The sequence below is a fragment of the Antedon mediterranea genome, chromosome 11 (assembly GCF_964355755.1).
Source record: "Antedon mediterranea chromosome 11, ecAntMedi1.1, whole genome shotgun sequence".
Taxonomy (NCBI): Eukaryota; Metazoa; Echinodermata; class Crinoidea; order Comatulida; family Antedonidae; genus Antedon; species Antedon mediterranea.
The window spans coordinates 9,403,100-9,431,058 of record NC_092680.1 but is presented as its reverse complement, the minus strand read 5'-3'; the positions used below and the strand labels follow the sequence as shown (position 1 = coordinate 9,431,058).

General features: G+C 33.3%; 1 protein-coding gene across 1 annotated transcript; it reads right to left on the bottom strand.

Annotated features, from left to right (window-relative positions):
• Positions 1–67: 67 nt before the first annotated feature.
• LOC140062482 (GTP-binding protein Rit1-like) lies at positions 68–27,959 on the bottom strand. The gene is made up of 5 exons (XM_072108719.1): positions 27,757–27,959; positions 23,346–23,402; positions 9,296–9,369; positions 833–1,024; positions 68–600 (listed from the first exon to the last, which is right to left on the bottom strand). Exons 1-5 carry the CDS (start codon positions 27,836–27,838, stop codon positions 364–366), a joined length of 642 nt encoding a protein of 213 aa, XP_071964820.1. The 5' UTR covers positions 27,839–27,959; the 3' UTR covers positions 68–363.

Sequence of the window (27,959 nt, the reverse complement as noted above, 5' to 3'; positions counted from 1 at the left end):
TTAAAAACATAATATTCTACCTAAAATAAGAAAAATATTCAAATTTTTGGGTAGGACTATTTCTGTACAAGTTATTTCATCAATAGTCAGATTATTCAATTTTTATATAGTCAAGAGTAGTTACGTCATGTTTCTTGTCAGGCTTTTTCCTTCAAGTTTCGAAAAAAAGAAAAAATTCAAACCAAATATAAATTCGAAAGGAGATTTCTTCTTTATAAAATGTTGTATATACTGTGTGCTTTGTTTAGTTATTCTTGAATTTTGTGATCTTTTTCTTTTATTTAGGTCTTGTTGTTTTGATAATTGTCTCATCGCATCCCCCGACATAAGCACCATGATTTAAGTCAATTTTACTTGCATTATTCATGATTTCAATGTTCCATTTTTTTGTTTGCGCATCACTCTATGTACGAGATTCCTCAGTTTGTGTTTATTCTTCTTTTTAGCGTCTTTTTCCATTGCTATTGCTTTTTCTTTCTTTCTTATATCCCTGACCAATGTGTGGAAGACATCGTCAACAAAGTGTCTAAGGGCTGCTGACGTCTCAAAAAATGGACAACCAAATTCACGACCAAGTGCTTGGCCTTCTTCAAGGGTTACCTACAAAAGTGATAGTGTTAATATTTCTTTTCTTTTTTTTCATTTAATATTTGTCTCATTTAAAATATAAAAAATAAACAATTTGGTACCAGCATAATATATTGTATATACAGTACATACTAAAACCTATATTTATTTTTTTTAAATACATTTTAGTATATGCGATGATACTGCATGAGAATCGGCTAGCTAAGCTAAAAAAAAAATCGGGGCAAAAATAAATTTAACTTACTACTCGTAGGTTTTCTAAATCGTATTTGTTTCCAACTAGTACAATTGGTATATCATCTGTATTGCGTACACGTTCTATAAGTTTCTTAAATTCAGCAGCTTCTTCAAAACTTCTTCTATCTGTTATTGAGTAACATATGATAAATCCCTCGCCTCCTCTCATGTATTGGTCTCTCATTGCTGTGAATTCAGCCTAAAAGAGTTCAAAGTTTATACATAAGACTAAATTGGTATAGTCATCATGAAACTATCTCTAAAGGAAAAAAAAGAAAATAAAAAGACTCATTGGAAGAGACCTAAAAAACATGGAATAAGATGATACAGGATGATTTGAAAAATGTATTCAATTACACAGGCTCACTTGAGACAGACCCGGCTCACAACAGGAATGAATGGCACGTAGTTGTTGAACATGCTATGTCTGAAGACTATAAAGCAATGTAAGCAAAGTTGACCAATCTAATTTGAGAAAAGATAACATGTACACACATGTTGTTGCAGCAAACAATATATGCCTGCCATTTATACCTGGAATACCTGGATAAAAAGTCAGTTTTCCCCAAATAGAGACAACATTTAAAAACAAGCACATTAAAAATGCGTGGCCGAAGTAATACAGTATAAGAACCGTCCCATCATCAGTTCCACTATTGTCATTCTGAAGAATTTATCCAATGGACTAGTAAGCTACAAGATATTTTTTTCAATCATTGAAAATTGACAAAGCTTACACCGAATTTTGTTAATAATAAATCTATAAAAGCAATTGTTTTTAAATGTAAATACAGTATTACAACAACTAAAAATTCCCAACTAAATTTAGACATAATACAGTAAAAAAACATCTAAAAATACAAGAAAACAAACCCTTTGTTATTAGCATGTAGCATTGCTGCTAAAAAGTAGATGGCACTATATTTATATAATTGTATATTTGACTTTTAAAGGTTAAAATAACAAGTTCATCACTATGGCAACACATTCGCAATTTGTCGAACTAATGTAGAGTGAATAAAACTGGTGCAGCAGCTATGTCATAGGCTGATCATACAAGCATGTGCATTGAGGAGACAAAATACCAACAACTACAGAGGCATGTGGGTCTGCATTAAATTATGCTTTTATTAATAAAATGATAGGTATTTTGAAGCAGTTGTATGACATTTCTTTGATACCTAGAAGTAGTGCAGTTTAGGATGACACTGCAACTTGCAAGACAGCATGACCAACAGAATAGACACACATCCCTATGACATCTATCTCATGTATTGGGTTTTCTATTTAATCTTATATTAAGCACTGCACCAGAATTTGAATAAATATTATTTTATAGCCTACAGTACTTTAATTAGTAGATAACTCCTTGTAACTGTCATGTTTCTTTTTTTCTCTTTTCTCCAGTATTCTTCTGTTTTCTGTCATTTTTGTGGCTCACGTATCTAAAAAACCCGTAAACGTAACATTTCATAACTTTGTTAACATGTGGACATTTACGTGAAGTTGTGCACCTCCTATTTTTGAATGACGTAAGAATTGCGAAACGTGACTTATGTGCGATTCATGAATTTCAATGATTGATCATAGATTAAAAAACAAACAATTCTATTAATAAGGTGCATCAACATCGTCATCTTGGTATTATTTTAGATAGTTCCCTTACTTTTTCTTTTCATGTTGAACATCTTCTTAATAAATGCAATTAAAGCTGCTTGGGCTGATGTGGCGCAATGGAAAATATCTTTCATTCTTCCAAAGTTTATCTATAATCGCCCGTATCCAACCTAATTTAGACTTTTGTTCTCTTATTTACAATTCAATTTCCAAAACCCAAGCCTCACGTATTGTCCGACTCTACACGGTCTTTGGGAAAATTTAAGTCATATCAAGGGCAAACTTTCTTGTTTCTACGTGGCATGTTCTACACAAAGTTACGCGCACATGCACATTTAAAATTTCTAAATTAATTTCAAATCAACTTTCTACACCAATTATGACATTTTGCGCATGTTAAAACTTTTTTTTTTTATAGCTCCTCAGGATCAACAGTGATCCAGATTTTTTACAATTTATTATGCAAGTAGATAAGTTGTAGATATGAATTCATCCACAATCTTTACCTCTCGGATGTTATGACATCATTATATGGCCACGCACGATTTTCGTCTCTTTCGTCTCATCACATTAAATAGAGCTCATTTTGCTTATCTATATTCCATTTCCCCCCAGATTTGAATATTGTCTAGGTCAATCAATTATCTTTAGCATGATTAAATATTTTAATTTTTTTATGATGTCATCATGTCTAAAAATGTAAATAATGTGTGTCACTTATTTTCATTTTTACAGTAAATTTCAATCTGTTATAGCTTGTCAGAATAAAAAGTGATACTCATGATTAAATGTTTTCTGGAAGCTATTGGATTGTAGATTATTTGTTTGTATACTTCTCATAATAAATAATATAAATGCTTTATATTTCAAAAACATCAACGTAATATTCTTAATATTGTAATTCTAATAATTTGTCATTGACTGGGATTTCTTCTTTAATTATATCCTATTGGTAGACTTTATTGAACACCTAAAGTAGACTAAATTTGTATAAGGAATGTATAGTGAAATTCACAATTGTAGATACATATTCCAATGCAAGGCATTTAGCACATACAATAAGTATGAGCTGTGCAGCATATGCCTTGAGCTGCAGACATCTTCATAATGGAATGGATGCTTACCTAAATGAGATGCACATACAGTGCAGTAGCTGCAGACAGCTTCATAATATAGAATAGTGTCTGGATGCTTACCTAAATGAGATGCACATACAGTGCAGTAGCTGCAGACATCTTCATAATGGAATGGATGCTTACCTAAATTGGATGCTTACCTAAATGAGATGCACATACAGTGCAGTAGCTGCAGACATCTTCATAATATAGTGTCTGGATGCTTACCTAAATGAGATGCACATACAGTGCAGTAGCTGCAGACATCTTCATAATCGAATGGATGTTTACCTAAATGAGATGCACATACAGTGCAGTAGCTGCAGACATCTTCATAATATAGTGTATGGATGCTTACCTAAATGAGATGCACATACAGTGCAGTAGCTGCAGACATCTTCATAATATAGTGTCTGGATGCTTACCTAAATGAGATGCACATACAGTGCAGTAGCTGCAGACATCTTCATAATATAGTGTATGGATGCTTACCTAAATGAGATGCACATACAGTGCAGTAGCTGCAGACATCTTCATAATATAGTGTCTGGATGCTTACCTAAATGAGATGCACATACAGTGCAGTAGCTGCAGACATCTTCATAATATAGTGTCTGGATGCTTACCTAAATGAGATACACATACAGTACAGTAGCTGCAGACATCTTCATAATGGAATGGATGCTTACCTAAATGAGATGCACATACAGTGCAGTAGCTGCAGACATCTTCATAATGGAATGGATGCTTACCTAAATGAGATGCACATACAGTGCAGTAGCTGCAGACATCTTCATAATATAGTGTCTGGATGCTTACCTAAATGAGATGCACATACAGTGCAGTAGCTGCAGACATCTTCATAATATAGTGTCTGGATGCTTACCTAAATGAGATGCACATACAGTGCAGTAGCTGCAGACATCTTCATAATATAGTGTATGGATGCTTACCTAAATGAGATACACATACAGTGCAGTAGCTGCAGACATCTTCATAATATAGTGTCTGGATGCTTACCTAAATGAGATGCACATACAGTGCAGTTTCTGCAGACATCTTCATAATATAGTGTCTGGATGCTTACCTAAATGAGATACACATACAGTGCAGTAGCTGCAGACATCTTCATAATGGAATGGATGCTTACCTAAATGAGATGCACATACAGTGCAGTAGCTGCAGACAGCTTCATAATATAGTGTATGGATGCTTACCTAAATGAGATACACATACAGTGCAGTAGCTGCAGACATCTTCATAATATAGTGTATGGATGCTTACCTAAATGAGATGCACATACAGTGCAGTAGCTGCAGACAGCTTCATAATATAGTGTCTGGATGCTTACCTAAGTGAGATGCACATACAGTGCAGTAGCTGCAGACAGCTTCATAATATAGTGTCTGGATGCTTACCTAAATGAGATGCACATACAGTGCAGTAGCTGCAGACATCTTCATAATATAGTGTATGGATGCTTACCTAAATGAGATGCACATACAGTGCAGTAGCTGCAGACATCTTCATAATATAGTGTCTGGATGCTTACCTAAATGAGATACACATACAGTACAGTAGCTGCAGACATCTTCATAATGGAATGGATGCTTACCTAAATGAGATGCACATACAGTGCAGTAGCTGCAGACATCTTCATAATGGAATGGATGCTTACCTAAATGAGATGCACATACAGTGCAGTAGCTGCAGACAGCTTCATAATATAGTGTATGGATGCTTACCTAAATGAGATACACATACAGTTCAGTATCTGCCCCTCGAGCTGCAGACAGCTTCATTCCCTGAATGTTTACTTAATGAGATGTACCCAGTATCTGCCCCTGAGCTGCAGACAGTTTAATATTATGGTCCCTGGATGTTTACTAATGAGATGCACACCGCGCAGTGTCTGCCTCGAGCTGCAGATAGCTTTATATTTATTATGGTCGCTGTATGCTTACCTAAATGAGATGCACATTCAATATATATTTTTTCTTCTGATATAAAATATGATTTTATGATTTTTAACTGCAAGTAATACTACTCAATGTCAACATAAAGAATTTTTGTGCCAGTTTATAATATTTTAGTTAAATTGTTTTATCTATAAACCTGTCATAATTTGGTATACCTTTCTATTATTTTAAATTTTTAGACATAAAAACTAGTTGTACAATTACAATATGTTTTAAAGATTTTAAAATTTAAAACACTGACCGTATTCAAATTTGTGCAATATTTTATAAAAGTATAAATGAAATTTAATTGTAAAATATTGACATTTTCTATACATCTATGTACCATTGATAGAAATTAACAAATGTTGAATCAATGTTAAGGTACAGTAATATGGAACGCCTCCTCTGCCTTCAGTTCACATTTATCATGCAGTACACACCAATCATCATGCAGTCAAATATTGCGCAATTTATACCGCCACCTATCGAAAAAATCGAATATCATGTGACGTTTATTAGACGGCTGTAAAACTAAGGCTATTCAAACTTTATACTACAGAAACTCACGCTGTCTACTGTACTACCACACCGCACGTACGTTGGGTTGAGCAACATGGACCTATAAATTAGTCTAGTTTACAAAATCCCAAAAATGTCAACCCAAGTAAAATAGCTTTAGCGATAATACAGTTTCTATGATTCCGTTCTCAATGTTAACACTGCCTACAGGTGCGGCGCGAACAAAAAAACACTGGCAGAGCTTTCTGTAAATGCCAAGGTCTTAAAACTGCTTTCACATTTATGCACAGAGTCTAAATACCCTTCAGGGAATTGCACTATAATTTTACAGTGACGTTATCAGCACATAATCCGCAACCCCACTTTCTTTCACTTGGGTGTCATGGTCAAGAGCATAATGGAAAACGATAAGATTATGAAGTTGGCCTAAGTCACCAAAATTAGCAACAACTTACCCGTTGATAATTCATTGAGTCACATCAATAATTTTATTATTTTTGCTAGTTGTGTACCATGGCTGTAGGACAACCAGAAAAAGCTAACTAACACCAAATGGATTTTAAGTTTTGACTTTATTTTATTCCTCTTTATTCAGCTTATCACAATTTCAAATTAAAGTAATAGTCCACCTACACTTACTACATTAATAAGGAAAGTATGCATCTTAAAGCAGGGAATTTCCCTAAAATCTGCTATCTATCATCACACACTATTCCACCCACAATATACAAATAGATAAATGTTTCTGTTCTCACAGGCCCTGACACTATTACTCCACCATTTGAAGGCAAAGATAATGCAATATACTGTACACAAGGTTATAGTAGCTGAAATTAATTGACATTCGTTTTGAAATTGATTCACATTTATAGCCAACTTAATTAATTCTATTTACAGACAATTTCACTTTCACTTTAAAAAATAGCTTTAGTTACAGATAGTGTTTAAAATTAAAATAAATCATTATGTAATACATTCTTATCATTACTATTATTATTCTAGTAGAAAAAGTAAATATTTATTTGATATAATAATTTTCAAGTTCAAAATAAGCTTAATTTGAAGGCATGAATACTTTGTCACTGTCAAGGGACAAGACACTTTTAATAATGTAAAATAAATGGCAATTATCACATTGCTTGAGTGAATTTAAAGGTAATTAAATTTTAAATATGAAAACCAAAGCTATGATGTTTATGCACCATACTATTATACACATGCCATTATGAAGTATGTTACTTTACTCGAAAGCTCTACCTCATTGCATTATTAGGGCATGTTTCTATTGAAAATAAAAAAAAGAATGGTTTTCTTGGAAACCGGTTTTGGCATTGTTTACCTCCGCCAAGGAGGTATATGTATAAACGATCGTGTTTGTTTGTTTGCTAGCAGGATTACTCAAAAAGAAATTACAAGATCTTTACCAAAATGAATATACAGATATAGATATGTGGTCAAGGACCATTCCATTAAATTTTAGGACCACGGTTCCAATTCTGGACCACTGTTTAGTTTTTCAGACCTGCTAGTGTTAAAAGATAGGACAGATTTTTTTCAAAAGCCGGCAAGCAGTCTTAAAGTAACAAGTAAACTGAAATTGCATTTTCACGAGAACTACTTGTCCAAAAAACTTCAAGAGTTATAATTTGTGATTTGTAATTTTAAAACATAAATTGATTTCATTTACAGTAGTTTTTAAAAACATATTTCTTTTCAAATTCACCCGTTTGTTTTTGGCGTTGCTGTTTTATTGTTAGTCAAACATAATCTATTGAATAGTTGAAAGGCTGGTTACATAACCATTACACCAAATTCGCATACACATGCTTGTAGTGAAATTAGCATAAATCACACACAGCATTAGGACACACAAATATATATACATATTTTCCCAGAGAAATCTTATGTAGGAGAATTTTACAGTAGGCGGAGGTATGCACTCGCGGATTAGCTTTCTAGTTTATAAAAAAAGGACGCGTTGCAGCTTAATATTACGCCAACAAAACCGGTTCCGTCCATGTGCGTTCGTTATGAATGACGTCATTATATACCACAATGCAGTTTGTCAGACAGAAGTGCGATTGGATGGATGACATGTTTACTTTTTTCATATAGCGCGATCCGCAAGAATTCATCATAGAAGGGGAAGGTATAGGTAATGCCATGCTGACATGCTATTGTGGTCCTTGGTAAGTATAAGTACATAACACCCTTTTCAATTTGCTCGTCACCTGTGCAGCCGATGTTGTCAAGTTGAACACATCTTTCACACGCTTTACAATATTCTTATAAACATGTGAGTCTTGCCGACTCCCCACTAGCCTCCCCTCATATTTTCTTCTTCCCACAGATTTATTACGAACCTTGTAATTGCATCAGTCCACATTTTTTAGTTAAATAAAATATTCACTATCTAGAGAAATAACAATGACTAGGCCTAGGCCTTATCGCACAGTTTTGACTGCGAGTTTTCAAATTGAGACCGCAACTATGTTGCAGAAAAAATTTTCTCCACGGAAACCAGTTTCAGAATGGTTCTTCGCGATCGAGACCAGAATTCGTTGGGGTTTTTGAAACCGTTTTTACAACAGTTCTTTTTTGTCGTTTTTGTGGAGACCCATTTCTGCTGGTAAGAAAAAAATTGTTCTTGAAAAGAACAGTATTTAAAACATATTCTCTGCTATTGATTTTCATGACAACGAATTCCAACTATTATATTACAGTGTGTAGGAATTTTATTTATACAAAATCACTGTATAGACAAAATTGACATACTTTACTATAGAATTTGGACAATTTCAACCAGTTCTAAAGCAATAGGATACACACATAAAGCTGAATGCTCGACAATTTTTTATTTAAAAAAAAATTCGGGAACTTAACTTGATTAGCTTGTTTGGATGGTAATAGAGACGTCATATCTGACTTTTTAGTTGCGTGCAAACGCGACTCTACATCTCACTATGTCAGTCGGTCAAACTCAAATTTGCGCATGCGACTGCAGCTATGTATATGGCCTTGTTCCTGGACATTTTTCTTTTCAATTTTCTGTACTGAACGTGGCAACATTATCAATCAAAGTACAAACAAACTGCACATTATTATGTTACAATAATTTCTATTTATTATGCAATCACCAAGGTTCTACACTAAAGCCATTCACTACTTCCATGAAGCATCACCATGGCAACACTAAACATCGACTGTGCATAAAGCATTTAAGAGCCACAAGGCTGCTAATTCAATTAATACACTTACCTGGCCTGCTGTATCAAGAATATCTAAAAGACCAGACTCGCCATCTATAACAGTTTGTTGTTGGTATGCGTCCTCTGCAAAGATAATTATTAATTACCATATTAATGCTTAAAGCTACAGGTAAAATAATCAAGTATTAATACTCTGACTATTTACTGTACAGTATGATTCATTGTAATTGATGTCAAACATAAAATATGAAGAAAAAACAATCTGAGACTTGAACCAGGGTCTTCTGTTGACTGATACCTTCTTACCATTTAGACCACTCTGTATTTTTAATTTACTATATAAACTCTAATAAATTGATGTGAAAAAAGTATTCACTATACACTATGCAAAAAAGAAAAAACACAACATAAACTGACATTAGACTTTGCTCTCAGATGCTCCCACTTGAGGGCAGGGTTCATGAAATGTACCATTATCTGATAAGGGTGTTTAATAAGATTTTATATATTCAAGTTGTAGCTGTCTTCTTGAAGAGAATAGGTCAATGTCAGTTTATCCAGGTAAGCTAGGCACGCATATCAATTTTACTTGCTTTGCTTGTTATTTCAATGCAAAAACAATTTGGTGTCCATGTAAATTTGACCCCTCTTGCTTGTCTTCGTTCGGCTGATCAAAACCTACTACCGTACTTGTTCCTAGAATTAACACCAAATCTTATGGACAAAGGTCTTTTATGTTCTCTGCTGCTTCTCTTGGGAATTCTCTCCCTCGTCATTTTACTAAATCACCTTCTATTGCTATTTTTTTTAAAGAACTTAAAACGCATCTTTTTAACATCCAATATAAGCGCCTTTGATGTTTACTTCGATTTAGTTGATTCTGGCGCTATACAAATACCTAAATTATTATTATTATTAAATTATTATTAGCAAGACAGATTCGCACAGGTTTGCTGCCTGATTAGATGTACGCACATATGCCTGGTAACTTCCATTATATCAGATTGTAAACATAGGGTTATATGTAACAACAGTTATCACATATTTACCATTTGTACAGTATATGCATTAAAAACATTGCTTTACTGTGTTTGTGTTTGAATTATCTGATCCCGTTTTCATGACACTGCTATAATGTGACTACCCTATCAATAATGGAAGTGTTCAAATCTTCAAGTGGTAAACAACTGCAATTCGAAGTCTGCATTGAAATTGCTGGAGCGTGAAAGCTGCGCTCACTGCAGTTTGCACTGAATTAAATTGTACTAAACTTTTAATAGGATACAATTGATATGAAATAGACAAAGAATTTTTGTTGAATATACTACTAGTACTACTGTATAATTCCCCTATCAATGAAATGGAATGGTCTTTTTTTCATAACCCCCTCAATATCCCCTTCTTCGAGTAGAGGAGGCTATTGACAGTTTATTCAGGCTAGGCACAAGAATGACCTTATTACAATATTATTTTAGATACACAATTTTAGGAAAAAAAAAACCAATATCAAATATACTGTGACTACTGTATATTAAATAAAATATATTTCATATTTCCAACAATCTGAATACATAAGCCACAGACTACTGGTTTTAATTCCAGACAGACTTGTATACATAAATTATTAAATGTCACAGTATACAATTGTATATTGAAGAAGCTATAGAATAAAGTATGTTTTCCCACAAGAACAATTTATTTATTAAGTAAATGGAATAAATTGATGGCAAAAATTCAAAACTTCTCTACCTTGTAGTTTATTAACACATTGTCTATCCTTGTTATTTTGTTTCATGTAAGTAATACAGTAGAACAACCCTTATTAATGTACAATTCTTTGGACTCAACAACAGGTCCCTTAAATATAAATAGAGGCATTCTATGAATAGGGATAGGGGTTGGTCTGCTAGTGCTACTTGTTTGTTTTACAGTAAAGTGTCCTTTTATTAGCAGATGTCCTCTAAATAGGGTGTCCAAGGGATTACGTATTCAAAGATCTGAAAGAAAACTAATACTCCTTTTATGGCTTCATTTGCAACACTTATCCTACTACTGTACCTACTTGCGAAAATCTGCCTTCCGCAGCCGTCTAGATACATTTGTGCCGTGGCGATGGCTACCGTACTCCAGATATATCTATCTGCAGTGTTGTATATTTCAAGGATTGGTGGTGAAAAGGTATATGAAAACAAGAACCTTCCTTGTACCTTTGTTGTAGTTTATTGTTGAAATATGAATACACATACGGTAGCTTATTATCATGGAAGTATATTTAAGTTAATTTAAATATTTAAAGGCCATGCTTATGATGTAGAAAAGGTATGAACATATATTCACAATCTTACTTAGAGTTTAACTATTAATATATTGTAAAAAAGGAAGTTAAAGGTGGCTGCCGCAGCCGGAGTGCCCATCTCTCTTTCTTTAACGTTTGGGCCAGACTGTACAATGCAACTCCTCCCGCACAAAGAGTCTGTTTACCTTCCTAGCAAGCGCTGGTCCATTTATACACCTGGATGAAGAGGGACAAACGTTGATAAAGTTCCTTGTTTAAGGAAACACCCCAAGTGCCAAATCCCAACCTCACGATCAAGAGACCGTCTCCCTACTCGCTGCGCCACCTGACTTCCACTTGTATACAATATGCAAACAGATGTTATTTTAAATATTTCTTTACTATTTGTTCACAGAAAGAATGAAAGAGTTCATAGATGATGAATCAGAACCATACACCAACAAACACATGAAGAATAAGCTAAGGGAGAGATACCAGGATAACATTTGCATTTCTGAAGGTGATGGGTATAATGATTTGGTCAATTACCTGAGATCTGCATACTTCTACCTACAACAAATGAACAGACTCAAAGACGATCATCCTGATGTATATGACCGCTTTTGCAAAGGCTTGAATGTGGTACGTCGAACAAATAAATTCTGGGCTGGTGTAAGTTGTGACCTCGCTATCGAGAAAACCCTGATGCGGTCGGTAAAAAGCACAGGAGGTCTAACCAGAGGCAGTATTAGATGAGTGAACATTCAAGAATGTTGTGGGTTCTTACAAGGCCATGTATGTCAGCATTCAATGAATCCATGCAGTCATTTACTAATAAAACGTTTGCAACCAGTGATCAACACAAAGAGGCTGCGCCTTCTAGTATACACAGAGATACAATTGATACTGATAAATTGCTAGCTAAACTCAACGGATGTTCACCATTTTCAATGGAACCAACCCTTCGTAATATTGTAAATGGTATGGTAGCTAATGATGATGTCAATGTTCTTCAATATCAAATGGTAGCTGAAAGTGTCATCTCTCAAATGAAGCAACAGTTAGTCTTCTCACATAAATTTAAAAGAAAGGAAAGAGCCAGGACACTAGCTGATGCAAGTGCCATTGTTGTTGCACCTGACAGATCTATAGATCCTGGACTCTTATTTCAAAGATGTCTCATTGTGTCACAAACTGGGAGCCTGTCTTTGGAAGAAATGCTTACGTTTGAACTGAGTCCCTTTCCCCCATCATTGTTTGAAGGAAAGAATTTGCTCCGGAAAGCAGACAAGCCGCAATTGCTTCACGCAATTATTGATCAAGGACAAAAGAAATCGTCAGACATATTACTATGTCATAATGCCGTCCCCAAAACTGACATCTATGTCTTCGATGGAGGTTCTTTAATACACCGACTACTGCCATGGAAGAAGGGCGAGTTATACCATGAAATTATTACGTCTTATTGCAAGCTAGTTAGAAAGTATGCATCCACAATAGTAGTGTTTGATGGCTATGGAACACCAACAACAAAAGATATTACAAACTTGAGGCGTGGAAAAGCTGACCACTTAGATGTCAAATTTGACGAATCTACAGTATTTGACACAAAGAAAAAGAAATTTTTGAGTAATACCAACAACAAACAAAGATTTATCAACATGCTTGGAAAAGAGCTTGAGTCAGTAGGTGTAGAAGTCATCCATGCACCGGGTGATGCTGATGTTCTCATAGCAACTACTGCTATTAATGCTGCCAAGAATAAATCAGTCACACTCATAGGAGAGGATACAGACCTTCTTATCCTCCTTTTGCATCATACCCGTCTAAGCTTGAATAGGATAATTTTTAGATCCGACAAAGCATCAGCTACAAAAGCGACAGATATCATCCCCTTAAAGAAAGCACTTTGATCTAACCTTTGTTCAAAGCTCCTGTTTTGTCATGCCCTTACAGGATGCGATACGACCTCAAGAATATATGGCGTTGGAAAGAAGGCAGCTTTTAAAAAGCTGCTTAGTGATGATAAAGTTCTAAGCTCTTGTGCCAAAGTCTTCACATCCAATTGTCAAACTAAGAAAAAGATTGAAGAATATGGTCGGAAATCGATGGTGGCTCTCTTTGGAGGAAGTAGCAGTGAAACATTAAGTTCGAGGAGGAGAATTTTTAACAAGAAGGTTGCTGGTTCCAAATCATTTGTTGGGCCTGAAAGACTACCACCTACTGATTGTGCAACCGATTTTCATAGTCAAAGGGTATATTTGCAGATTATGACATGGTCTATGAATGATACAGATATGGTGTTATCGGAGTGGGGATGGAAGGAAGAAGACAACCGCCTAGTTCTACAAATGACAACCGAGGATGCTGCACCACCTCATCTGCTCAAAATGATACATTGCAATTGTAAGACTGGATGTGGTACACCTCGATGTGGCTGCAGACGATATGGCCTACAGTGTACATCTACATGTGGATCATGCCAGCTAGAAGGATGCGAAAAGGATGCGAAAATTGCCCAATAATTGACATCGAAGGCGACATTGATGATGATGAAAGTGATGACGAGTAGTGTATCCAACTGATGGTGTTAGAGGATGATAAGTAAATTCTCCAAATAGTATGTATGCAATTATCTGTTATATTTTAATGTACACTGTGTTAAAGAGAGCGATACAATTTCAATTTTAAATGTGGAATAAAATGCTTTAAAGATGTATTGTCCCTTGAAACACAAAAAAATGAAAGTCAAAATATTCTAAATTTAAAGTGGCCATATCAAAGTAATATTAAAGTTATTCACTTTAAGTCGAAAATTTGAGCCAAAAACAACAATTTTACGTAATTAACAGGTAAATTAGTTTAATTACATTTCATCTGGAAAATCGTCACGAGCGAAAGTAAACAAAGATTTCAAACCATGAGTACGCATAATGCATATGCTAAATTAGGATTGTTTACAACTCGTCACGGTTAAGAAGGTATTTTCACACAGATCATGAGGAAGTTTTTATTTATTTTTATTTATTTATTCATTTCCCAACCAACAGTGAGCTGATGGTTCACCACTTACAGGAGGGAACACAGACAAACACGAACATATACAATAACAAACATTAAACTAAACTACTAACAATGTTACAAAAACTTACGGAAATTATTACTAAAGATATCTAACTCAGGGTTTCTTAAAGTAAAAGAATTATAAGTTTGACTTAATCTACTAATAAAACCATTTTTTAAAACATTTACTCTACTAAAAGGAATATGATTATGCATACAGAGTAGCCAAACAAGTGCGTTTCATTATGGGATATGTTTATTTTTTTAACAAAAAAACGTCTGTATTTCAGTTAAATTTTTTTTTTTTAGAAACATTTTTGGTGATAGTTAATAACTATTATGATACTTCAAAATGACCCACCTTTTTTCGAAATTTTTTATTTTTTATTTTTTTGGAATTAGTCAAAGGGACAATACATCTTTAATAAATGGATGGTAACCACTGCCACTGGCCATACTGCTGTTTGATTGTAATGGTTTATGATCAAAACATCATCATGTGATGGTAAATTATCATTTCAAAAGCAGTTACTATTATAGTAAGTCATTACAATCTTATATAGTTAAATACTATCGTTAAACATTATTTATAGTATTTTATTCATTATTTGTATTTTCCTTAGTTACGGTTGCTAGGGTAATGCCATATTTATAAAATATTATCATCAATATGATTGCACATGAACAAACAATGCACATGCACATTTTAAATAAGATTGATAGACCTGAAAATTTTATTTTATTAATTATTTAATTTTATTTATTTATTTGTTATTGTTACCATGGCAACCACATTCCTATTCCAGTGGCAATATGTTGTGTTGATATAAGGGGATCTCTCAGTACATAATTCATCAGTTTTAACATTTCAAACACAATATAACTATTTTTTATTAATTATTTTAATTTTCCTTAGTTACGCATAGCAACGGTTGCTATGGTAACATGATTATTGATAAATAAGATGATCAATGGAATTCACTTTAGTCATATGATAAATACACAAAGTTTGCCTAAGATTGATTGATATTAAGATATTTTAATTAATTTATGTTAATTTCCACTTAATTTGACCTCAAATGACCCCTTCAGAGGGTCCGATTTCTCGGGACTTTTTTTCTGTGACTAATGACATAGAGTAGAATCCAAAAACGTTGAAAAACCTTTGTACGCAATTATTTCTAGGTTAAACCTTATTTTCCATCCACTATACACTGAGCCCGGATTCTGGTAATAATATTAATTTATTATTTATAGCATAGCCTACTATATACTACTCTACTCTCTAGAGTGCTAGCCTTAACTAAGGCCAGACCTACCGTATATTTCGGTGTATAAGTCGCACCTGTGTATAAGACGCACCCCCTAACTGAGAGTAAAATATCGGTATTTTTTATATCGTTGATGTATAAGACGTACCTTATATTTCATAAAAACAATCTTTTTTAAATTGTAATCAATATTATTGTAATAATAATTTTGTTATATCTACAACGGCGTCCTTTATTTAGGTTTACAAATGAAATTTTATCGGAGCGCCTAAAACAGCAGCTCCATAATGAACAAATCTTTTCATCATATTTAGTATAACATCATGCTAAAATGCCTTGAAAACTAGGCAGAAGCAGGTTGCTGTTACGTTAGTATACTGTAGCTAGGCCTAGCCTACTCAGGCCTAGCAAACGAGGTGACGATATGTACAATCTGTGTGGTGAGGCATTTATGTTCGGTGTATCCTTAATTTAGAGGTCAAATTTGCGTGTCAAAAGTGCGACTTATACACCGAAATATACGGTACACAGTATTTAAACAAATATGACTACTGTATAGGCCATAACCAGTAGCTTAAAGATATATTGTCCCCCTAAAAAAATATATTTTTTAATTTTTTTGTTGAATATGTTATTTTAATGTCACATAATAGTTATTCACTCTCACAAAAAATTGGGTCTGAAAAAAATTTATTTACCTGAGAAAAATGTAATTTAAAGCAAAAAATGGTCAAATTGTCTGGAAGACAATGAGTTTTTGGGTAATTTAACTGTTTATTTTGTTTTTTTATAGGTGAAATAATTTTTTTCCCCCGTTTTTTTTTCTTATGGAAGTGAACAACTTCACTAAAACTGCAAAATGGCCTATTCAAAGTCCGATTTTAAAAATCTTTATTTTTCATGATTTTGGGGGACAATACATCTTTAAAGATGCCTACTAGAAAATGGATTCCGTCCCCACCTCTTGGATCCTACATTTTGAAAGTTGATATTGTGAAGTGAATGTTACCCACACTATATCAAAAGTTCTCCACGAACAATTTTGAGCAGTGGCCACTACTCTTCTTGAGGTCTGGAGTTACATTTATGGACCAATATCTTTAAAAGTCCTTGTTCAAATGCTATTATCTTTTTTATCTGTGAGTTTATCGTGAACATTTTCCCAAAAATATTTAGTTGTAATTGCACTTTTGAAGATTTTTAAGACACAATATCTTTGTAACTAATTGACATACCCTATTTATATTTCAGAGGGTTGTTAAACAACACTTAGAGTTTAACTTGTCAGCATTAGGAAGTTATTATTTATGAAGATGCAAAATCTGAGATTTGACCAATTTTATAGATAATTTTAAAATTTTTTAGTTAATGTTTTGAACAGTTACAGTAATAATATGATTATAACTTTACATTGCATTTTATTTTGTTTTTAGTGATAATTTACCTCCGCCAAGGAGGTATATGTAATCGGTAGCGTGTCTTTGCTTTTTTGATTGTTAGCAGGATTACTCAAAAAGTAATTACAAGATCTTTACCAAAATGAATATACAGATAGATATGTGGTCAAGGACCATTCCATTACATTTTGGGACCATGGTCCCAATTCTGGACCACTTTTTAGTACTGTATACTTTTCAGACCTGCTAGAGTTAAAAGATAACAGAATTTTTCAAAAGCCGGCGAGCAGTCTTAAAGTAACAAGTACCATGAACTGAAATTGCATTTTCTCGAGTACTACTTGTCCAAAAAACTTCATTTTTGTACTTAAGAGGCAAGAGTTATAATTTGTGATTTGTAATTTTAAAACATAATTTGATTTAATGTGCACGATTTTTTATGTGAGTAGTTTAAAAAACCTATTTCTTTTCAAATTCACTCATTTGATTTTCGCGTTGTTAGTCAACTGAAGCTATTGTTAATTGAAAGGCTTGTTACATAACCATTACACCAAACTCGCATACACATGTGGCTTGAAGTGAAATTAGCCTAAATCACAAACAGCATTACGACACACACAAATATATATTTTTTTTTACAATTTTACAGTAGGCGGAGGTATGCACTCTTGGAGTGGCTTTCTAGTTTTGTATGAAGTCGACTCAAACCACACAAAGCCGCCTGCATAAATACTATCCTTTTTCTGTTTTACCCACCGATAGGGTTGATAAACAACCTTTTCAAACCAGCTTGTTTTTTTTGTATAGGAAGATGCACTAGCTGAGAATTTGCCAATTTTATAGATAATTTTGATGTTTTATTTGTTTTTGAGGAGTAGGCTTACATGATACCACTCATCATTGCTCAAAATCTGTTTACTGTACCTCCTTGTGTTGCGTCTTTGTAGTAAATATACTGTAGTCCGCTAAAGTACATTTTGCACTATAATTGAAATATACTTATAAAACAAAAACTAGGAATTAAACAATGTAAATTTAATGTCAATTATTATATCCTTATTACTTTTTCTAGGTTTTGATTTTTACAGACCTTGGAATAAAAATCTAAGAAGTTTAAATCTACTTCAGGGAATCAGAAATGAATCATACAGTATAAGGTCTTAAAATCACTAACAAGATCATCATAAAACTAGTCCATAAATTATGAATGTAGTATAAATGATAATGTAGAATGTACAGGTACTGTAGATATTAGTCTAGGGGATGGATTTATACAAGTAATTGTGTGTGAAAAAACAGTTCTTTCGAGTATAGTTTTCTTGTGTGAGCATTAGTGATAAGTAGGTTTTACCCACTGCACCCCTCTGTAGCACCTAACAACAAGTAGCGCATTTTTTATTAAGATGAGTAGGATTTAGCGTGTGAAAACTAAATGGTTGTCGTGGATAAGATGAGGGAGAAGCATTAATACTGTAGGTGTAAAAACTCTCTGATAATTTATTTTTAAAAGGGCTATAAACATGCAGCATTGTTATAATATCTACTCTTTTATATTCGTTTGGACTACGAAATGGATTAATATTGAAGGACTTTGGTAGGCTAATCTAATGAGCTGATAAACACTACTTAATAGCCTTGTTGGTATGCTATGCAAAAATTGCCTTTGCAGCATTACTAGCTGAATAAGAAGTCTACATAATGCAATGCTGAAATATAATTAACTTCAAGATCAACAGTAATGCACAGAATATTATAATGTTTATTGCATTGGAACATACTACTATGTACTGTAACCTTCATTGATATGAGCAAATGTTGTGCTTCAAAAAATGCAGACTGCAAAGATATTATGTGCAGATACCTATATAAGCAGCATTATTCCATACACTGTTTGGACACAAGAGTTGGCTATAGTGCTAAGAATAATATGAGCAATTTTGTACTATTTGACAGCAGGTTATATGCCAACTCCCAATCGAACTACTGTAGTTCCTAGGTCGTAGCAAATCGAAAAGCTCCCTACTGTAAATAACATTAAGCACTGAGGTGTATGAAATAGAAATCTGAAAAGCAACTAAATCATTCTTTTCTGGGTCTGTTAATATGAATTATTGGAAGGAAGTACTGTACAGTAACTATTCTAAACAAAAGCAATAACATTAAAAAGTCTAATGCTCAATGAACATCCTTATATCTGCGGCTCCTGCAGCACATACAGTACAGTATTAATTTTTGCATTAATGTTGAATACTATAATTACAATAGTGACTTTGGTCCACTATTTCAACTACTGTTCATTAAAGTACAAATTACTTAATTCTGCCAGTGGTGCAGCTTAGATCATAATATACAAATTAAAAAAATGTTAAGCAGATCTTTTACAATTCGGTGATGAATAATAATAGCTTAACTAGATATAATAATTAAAATAATGCATACAGATCAAACATTTTAATTTTAATGGAGACTGAAAACCTTCACATAATAATTGAAATATTAATTTATAATATACATGTAATAAAGAAACACCTTAATTAATTGCATACACTTTTTGTGAATTTTTTAAAAGGTAAATATATAAGTATCTTAAATAAGTGTAAAGAATAGAAATGTTAATTTATAATAATATGTACAGAAACACGTTGTAGTAATATATTAATTACATGAGTCAATCCAACTAACAATAGCTGTATCCAGGCACTGGTAGTAGTCATAAAATTCCCAGGGTTGCTTTGCGAATAAATAATGCAGAAAACAAAGCCTAACTCATCACAATATGCAACACAATAAATACTCATTATTTGCCATTGAGGAATCTCATTATAATATGAGTACAATACAATGGTATTAACCATGTAGGCCTTAACTAACAACAGTGCGTTCAACTTTCAGATCAGTCAAGTGACCTATTGTTCATTTTGGTTCATTTTCTTTGTTGTTTCTGGCTTGAAAAACAATCCAAGCTGTTCAGTATGAAATTAAATCTCATAGCAAAATAAAAGAAAAAGGTTAATTATCATTTTCTTCTAAAAAAAACGTTTGTATAATTCCATGCATTATCCATAAATTAACAATCACTGCAAGAATAACATTTCCATAAAAATATGCAGGTACCATAATTTAGATTTTTTTAAACTAAAAAAAATAATTTAAAAAAAATGTACATTCTATAAAATTTGTAAATAGTTTTATAGTAAATGGAAAAGATGTGACCAAATTTTTAAAATGCATTTCGTATTACAACTGAAAATTTTCTCCGACGTTAAGCGGTTATCTGGTAAATGCTTTTTAAAAATCACGTCATCCATACCCACAGCGCAGTTCAAGTTATGGAAGACCAATGAGAGTTGGTTTGTTTACATTCTATCACTGCCTAAAACTCTCAAGTGTAGGATTAAAAATTAAAAATTGAACTCTTTATGTAAGCTATATTATTTATAAAATGAACATCTAGGCCTACTATCATACCACATACAACAGAATAATGATGTTATTAATAAGGGCACGTTGGCGAGAAAAGTTTGTTTGCCGTTGGTTCTACTCTAGGGTCTAGCTAGGCTATATATTTCTAGGCAGACAGGCCTAAAAAATGCCATGCAAAACATCGTTAGCCTGGACTTGTGGGATGTGTGGCTATGTCTGATTACACAGCACTGAATGCATGGCTACGTCTGATTTAACAGTGGAAGGCCTGGCTATGTCTGATTTAACAGTGGAAGGCGTGGCTATGTCTGATTTAACAGTGGAAGGCGTGGCTATGTTTGATTAAACAGTGGAAGGCTTAGTCTAGTTAAATATTGGAAGGTTTGGCTATGTTTGATTAAACAATAGAAGGCGTGGCTATGTCTGATTAAACAATAGAAGGCGTGGCAACATCTCATTATAATTATCAGCATCAAATTAGTGGTTGATTAATGCACTGTGGGGCACATCTAATTAAATTAGTGGTTAAGTAGAAGGTCTGGCTACAGGTGCTTAAACAAAAACTTAATTATAACAGTTAACACTGCAGTATTAGCAAACAGTATCATAATTTAGCAAAATAGAAAGTGAAAATTAATTATAAATAACTCAAATTTCTAGGAATTAAAACAATTGAAATTAAAATTCTTATTATTAATAAGAATTTTAATTTCAATTGTTTTAATTCCTAGAAATTATAAAAATATTAATTACAGTAGTGTACTGTAGCATTTGTGGGACAATAATTTTGAAAATATTTGTAAAATATTTTAAATTATAATTTTCAAGATTGTATATATTATTCTAAGGCCAAAACATCCTATCTTGTGACATTTTAGTGCAGAATTCAACCCTGTATTTAATGAATAAAATCTTTTGTCCATACAGAGCACAGAATGCGTAGAGCAAACTGACCAATGAAAACAGGCCATTGACTACCCTGGGAACAGCTGAATTACAACCTCTACTTATTATACAGTCTGTACTATAGACAAAATTAGTCTTACTATTCGATTGACTGGGTATTGCTAGTGGTCAAACAGCCACGAACAGTATAGAGGTATATGTAAATCATTTACAGTGTTTTATGCAGAATATATTATTGTTCCACTCAAATGAGTATTCTACTCAAATTAGTATTTAGTGATTGTAGGATTACAGTATGTAGGCAACACTCCTCCTACATAAATTAGCTTTCATTAATTAAAATAAATTATGGTAATTACTATACTGTAATACTGTACCATAAATAATTTGTTGTGAAATGTTATGAAAAAAAACAATTAATATTAATACAGTAGTATAAATCATTGCCTGATCAACAAATTAAACTTTTTTAGAAAAAATAAACCCTATATGATAAGGTCATTGTACTCGATAAAAGTTTATTTGAATCTCTTTCTCTTTGAATATCTTTTTTGTTGATCCAATAGGACAGTAAAGTAATGGGTAAAATAGTAATTTACAAAACTCTCTACTAAAAATGTTTGCTTTTTTGCTAGTTCAGTCAATTCAGTGTTGGTGAGGCAGCTAAGTTTAACACACACACAACCTTCCACATATATAAAATTAAATTATTCAGGCCCAAGAAAACAAGAAGGGAGACCAACATCAACTATGCAGTAAAATACAGAAAATTACAATTGCAGTAGTTATCCGTAATAAAAAAAATTACAGTATAAACAATTATTGTGGCGAAGACTTCTTATTAGAAAGTGCAATTAAAATGATTGACCTGGGATTTCAATTTCCAAAAATAATGAAGTTGCAGTTAATTAAATGTTCGTTTATATAGGGAAGGTAAAGCAAAAAAAATAATGAAGCTGCAGTTAATTAAATGTTCGTTTATATAGGGAAGGTGGAGTAAAATAATAAATTATCAATTTGGCTCTACTGTAGTACTCAATTCCAAGAAATACAGAATGTACCTAATTAAGTTTGGAATACCTAAATGCATCATCTGCATTTAGTAATGATAAACACAGTAAGGAGATAAATGTTGCTAGAAAATGGCATGATAAATTAAGGCGTGGATTCAATATGTCATGGTTTTCCTAACCTAAAAAATAACCAAAGAGTCTGAATTAAATCAAGAAATATTTTATATCCTCTATCAGGTTCTGTTTGTTTGGTCAACAAAAATCAAGCTCTTTTTTGGTTGTAAAAATTGGTAAACATATTACCATTTTTATTTTTTTTATACCTCCTTTGAATAAATTCGCCTCATAAACGCCATTCCCCTCATAAACGCCTCCCCCCTCGAATAAACGCCCCAGGCATTTATTTATTTCCTCCAATAAACACCTCGCCACATACATATATACACAATTAGAATTTATTAATTGACATGATCTATAATTTAATACCAAGAAATTAATATATAATTTTTACAGTATTTTATTACTTCTTGATATTAATTGTGATGCATTTCTTATATCTAGGGAGTATTTATTTGATTATACTGTACATGTTACCATATTACACACAAAAAACTCCTCTCCCAAATATACGCCTTCCTCGAATATACAGCCCCTAAAAACCCTCCTTATTCGAATAAATACAGCATCTCTATTTTCATAGTATTAATTTATTATTACAATATATGGTATAAAAAAACAATGCAATACATACCAATTGTTGGGTCATGATAGTCTAAAAAACTGTGGCTTACAAACTGCAAAGTAAGAGCTGAAAAAAAAACACATTTTTATATGAATTGTTATTATAACTGTGTAAATCTATAGTAGACCCTCTCTTTTGGGACACTCCTATTCAGGGAACACTCATATCAAGAGGACATGAAAGAACTAGAGAATATTTACATATACTGTATATAGTAGAACACCTTTGTGACCCAACAGAGTGTCCCCTAAATAGGGGTGTCTTGTGAAAATGGGTTTACTGTAGTGTTAAAACATAAATTTCCCCAAATTCATTTCATGGGAATGTGTCCTCTTGGTATGGGAGTCCCTAAATAGGGGTGTCTTTTGAAAATGGGTTTACTGTAGTGTTAAAACATAAATTTCCCCAAATTCATTTCATGGGAATGTGTCCTCTTAGTATGGGAGTCCCTAAATAGGGGTGTCTTGTGAAAATGGGTTTACTGTAGTGTTAAAACATAAATTTCCCCAAATTCATTTCATGGGAATGTGTCCTCTTAGTATGGGAGTCCCTAAATAGGGGTTTCCATAGGAGGGGTTCTACTGTATAACGCCATTCAGGAAATACCAAATTTATAGGAGTCCTTGTAATATTAAGGGTTTCACCTTTCATTTATCGGGGATATCCTCTAAAAAATATATTTCATAGACATCCCTTTTCACTCGGTCAAATTATGAGTTCTGCATACATTTTATTTTAAAACAATGAATTACAATATATACTGTACTAATGGTCTAATTCTACCATTTTCCTGGTGGCCTAAAAAATGCACAAAAAAACACAATCGACTTGATAAACAATGGATTAATAATACCAAACCCACAAATTTGTATTGTTCAAAAATGAGTGCAATTTTAGAAGGTGCACTTTACAGTAATCAATACCAACATCAAAAGATCAATAGATTGTGTGCATTATTGTATTTTGTTGACACCAAAATTACGGTTGTATTTGATTTATTCTTGACAAATCAATATTTTTAATTAAAATTGACTGTGTATGCATAATTAGGGACAAAGGAATATTACAACAAGCTAAATCAAAACAATAGTTCATTCCCACATACATTCTATTCCGTTCTTTGGGGTTTTTTTAGTAGACAATTATTAAACATTCATGTAATAAGTTCTTAATTGATATCACTAGCTACATTAGGAATGTAAACATTAAATTAATTAATACCAATAACTTTAATAGCAGCACTGTGTATTCCTATCACAAGTGTTCTAGGAAACATTCTAGGAAACATACAGTACCATACAGTATTTATTTTTCTCATTAGTTTTGAGCAGAATAATTATTAAATATTTAATAGTTATGTAATATGTTCTTAATTAAAGACACCTTCCCTATGTTTTTTAGATCTATTTTAAGATCACAAACTATATTTAATGTAAAAATAATACTGTGGTCCTATTGAGATAACTTTTTTCGTCTTTAAATGGACCCACTTTTCGATCCATCGTGAGGCCAAAACAAATGAAAGACTCCTAACTTTTCAGCGAAATTACCGGGTTTTCCCCAATTTGTATTAACGGAGTCTGGCAAAAATAGAAAGACAATTAATGCAGCAACTATACAACGTCAGGCTAGGTATATAGCTAGCGTACGATGTTCGTACGTTACCGATGTTTACCAGCTAGGCCTACAAAACTAGGCCTAGCCTAAAGACCGTCCACGAGAGGTCAGTCGCCGCGAACTACTTAGGTAGTGCATTGTTTCTCACTTTTTATCATAATTTACCATAAAACGTACATTTAAGACAAGGAATGACTTGGTTTAATGTTTTTAAAGTAATATATATGTATTATTTTTACAAAACGTCCCAAATTGTAGGGAAGGTGTCTTTAATCTCATTTAGTAAGCGATGTATTAAGGATGTAAACATTAAATTATGTTCATATTTACAGATTGTAGAAAAACAAAATTTAATTACTCATTTTTTAGCAGCAATTTTAAATTCATCTGAAAAGATAATTGATATCAAAGCTGTATTTTGCAAAGGTCATTTTTTACGTATATAACAGTACTTCCATATTTTACAAATGTCCAAAAACATTTCATTTTTATAATATAATTTTTATATTATCATGTTATTTTGCATGAAAATTGAGGAAACTATGTTATCAAGTTTATTATTATCATCATACTACACTAAAGAAATACAGTAGCTTTAATATGATATCACACAGTATATATCTGTTCTGTTTTATATTATTATAATATTTATCAAATTATAGTTATTTTATTATTTAAACATTTTGTTTAATTCCTGTTTGAAGAATCACAATGAATTTTAAATGATTTATCCAGTAATGTAATGAAAGCGAACAGATTTGTACATGGTCATCGCCCTCAGACCCAACAAAATTGACATCATAAATGTAAACAATTGTTCTCATATGACGTTGTTCAGGATGTCCAAGACTCCATGCAAATGCTGTTTTCTATGGGGCAATTGTTCGTCATCCCTTTAAGCATATATTGAAAAATATGTATCAGAAATATTTTGGATCTTCCTCCTTTTAGTTGCACTTGCCTTGTTTGTGAACATCCTACAGTATAATGTGCATGGTGCAGCTCCTTGAATAAACATTGACCTTTTTTTTTAACACCAGGGCTAAAGATACGGTACCATATCCTAACTTCCGTTTGCATAATCAGCCAGTGGGGATGTGGTGCATGTGTGACGTCATCGTGTAAGAACTTTGGATTTGTTTTCATATCTCAAAACCAGTATCAACCGCACATTTTCTTTATGCTTCATTTATCGCTATTATCGCCGTCGTGTGTGACAAAAACTAAATGTAGCCTACTGTACGTCTGTTAGAAAACCCAAAACATGTTGATTTTAATTCTAGAATACATAAAACCGCTTCAAAAGAGGCCTACTACGTACTATAACCTATAGTTTGTTTGTGTAGGGAAAGTGGTGCCAGGCTGGGGCCAGCAGAATGTGTGCACTGATTTCTGTGACTCAGCCCTGGCGCTACTGTCTAAATCATAGTATTTGAGGGCCCATTTATTGTCCGCATTTGCTTGTTGTTTATGGTCACCATCTGTAAACAAAGTTTAATAAAAAATATAGGCCTAAATAGGCCATTTAGAATAAAAATAAAACCCTCATATAGTAACTATGGATGAATGAACAAGATGCAACACGATTTCGACCATTGAATTATAATTTCCAACATATCGGATTATAATACTACTACTGTATGTTGTATAATGAAATAATATTTGAGATTGAGTGCATGTTTTAAACCCTTTAGGTAATGTCCACCAAGCACATGAGCTTGCTTACAGCATCGAAGTTGCCGCCCGTTATTAAACTTCTGGATTTAACATTGCTAGGTTTAGCCCCGGGGCCGAGTCACAGAATCAGCGCCCATATCCATGCAGCCTGGCGCCGCCAATGGGATTCTCTACAGACGCGATATGAAAAAAAATCGAAAGTCCTTATACGATGACGTCACACACTTCCCAGCACCCTATTTGCTGATTATGACGTAATGCAATTTTATGCACTTGTCAATTGTATGACCCACTATACGACCCCCGGGAGAGGTGCGTCATTTGTCCGATGTGCGTCATACCTTGAATACCATGACGCACCCATGGCATGCGTCAATAATGTGACTTACCTTTAGGTGACCATGACGCACCCATTTTGACGCACTGTGACCATGTTTTTTATGATATTTTGGATGGTAAAGTGACAGACATTGACACACCATTGGTCATTGATTTGACGTACCATCTAAGTTTTTGGACACACCCCTGCGTCAGTAATTATTTGTAAATGACGCACATCTCCCGGGGGCCGTATAGTGGGTCATACAATTGACTTGTGCATTACCGTACCTTTAGCAAATAGAAGTTAGGATACGGTACAGTATCTTTAGCCACAGCGTTTTATTTAATCATTTGAAATTGATACAGTAGTACTGTAGTAGGTACAGTTACTTAGCTAGAGTATACAAAATATGAATAATATTTTAGTTTATTTTCGTGTAGGCCTAAATACTACCTAGGCAGACTGACAGTGACAGTTCTTCACAATGTTCTCACTTATTTCTTAATTCATATTCTGACCAACCCATATGTTGAACAATTAGAGCACTGACTATGTAAAACCTGTCCTGGATGATGGGTGTATGCCTTATTTATCCTAGTTTAGATTAGGCCATGCAACACAGGTGCAAATATATATTTTTTTAAACTATTTTGAAGGTAATGTGGGAATTGAAGGTAATACAGTTACGGTATGCCTAAAATTATGCAGCCCTCTATTAGCTAACAATACCGTAAATGGAACCACCACCAACAAGGCTGACAAGCTCACACAAACAGACAAATCATGGTGGTTCAGCTAGCTTACCACTTTTTCCTACACCTCCGGAGCCTAGCAGCACAATTTTGTATATCCTAATACCAGATTTTGTCATCGCTAATTCTTCCATCTGAGTGGAATTCTGTGGAACTGCCTTTTCAACCTAAAAAGCACGCAAAATAAGAGAGTTAAGTCTTTACTTAACTACGAGAATTCCGTACCACACTTTGCTGCTTCGGTTGGCACTATCT

What these genes read in the sequence shown, in the direction of transcription:
- LOC140062482 (XM_072108719.1), bottom strand. Translation starts at nt 27,838, where the DNA reads ATGGAAGAATTAGCGATGACAAAATCTGGTATTAGGATATACAAAATT. An exon ending in CGGAGGTGTAGGAAAAAGTG is followed by an intron (nt 23,403 to 27,756) that starts GTAAGCTAGCTG and finishes TTTTTTTTTCAG; the next exon opens with CTCTTACTTTGCAGTTTGTA. An exon ending in CTATCATGACCCAACAATTG is followed by an intron (nt 9,370 to 23,345) that starts GTATGTATTGCA and finishes TTATCTTTGCAG; the next exon opens with AGGACGCATACCAACAACAA.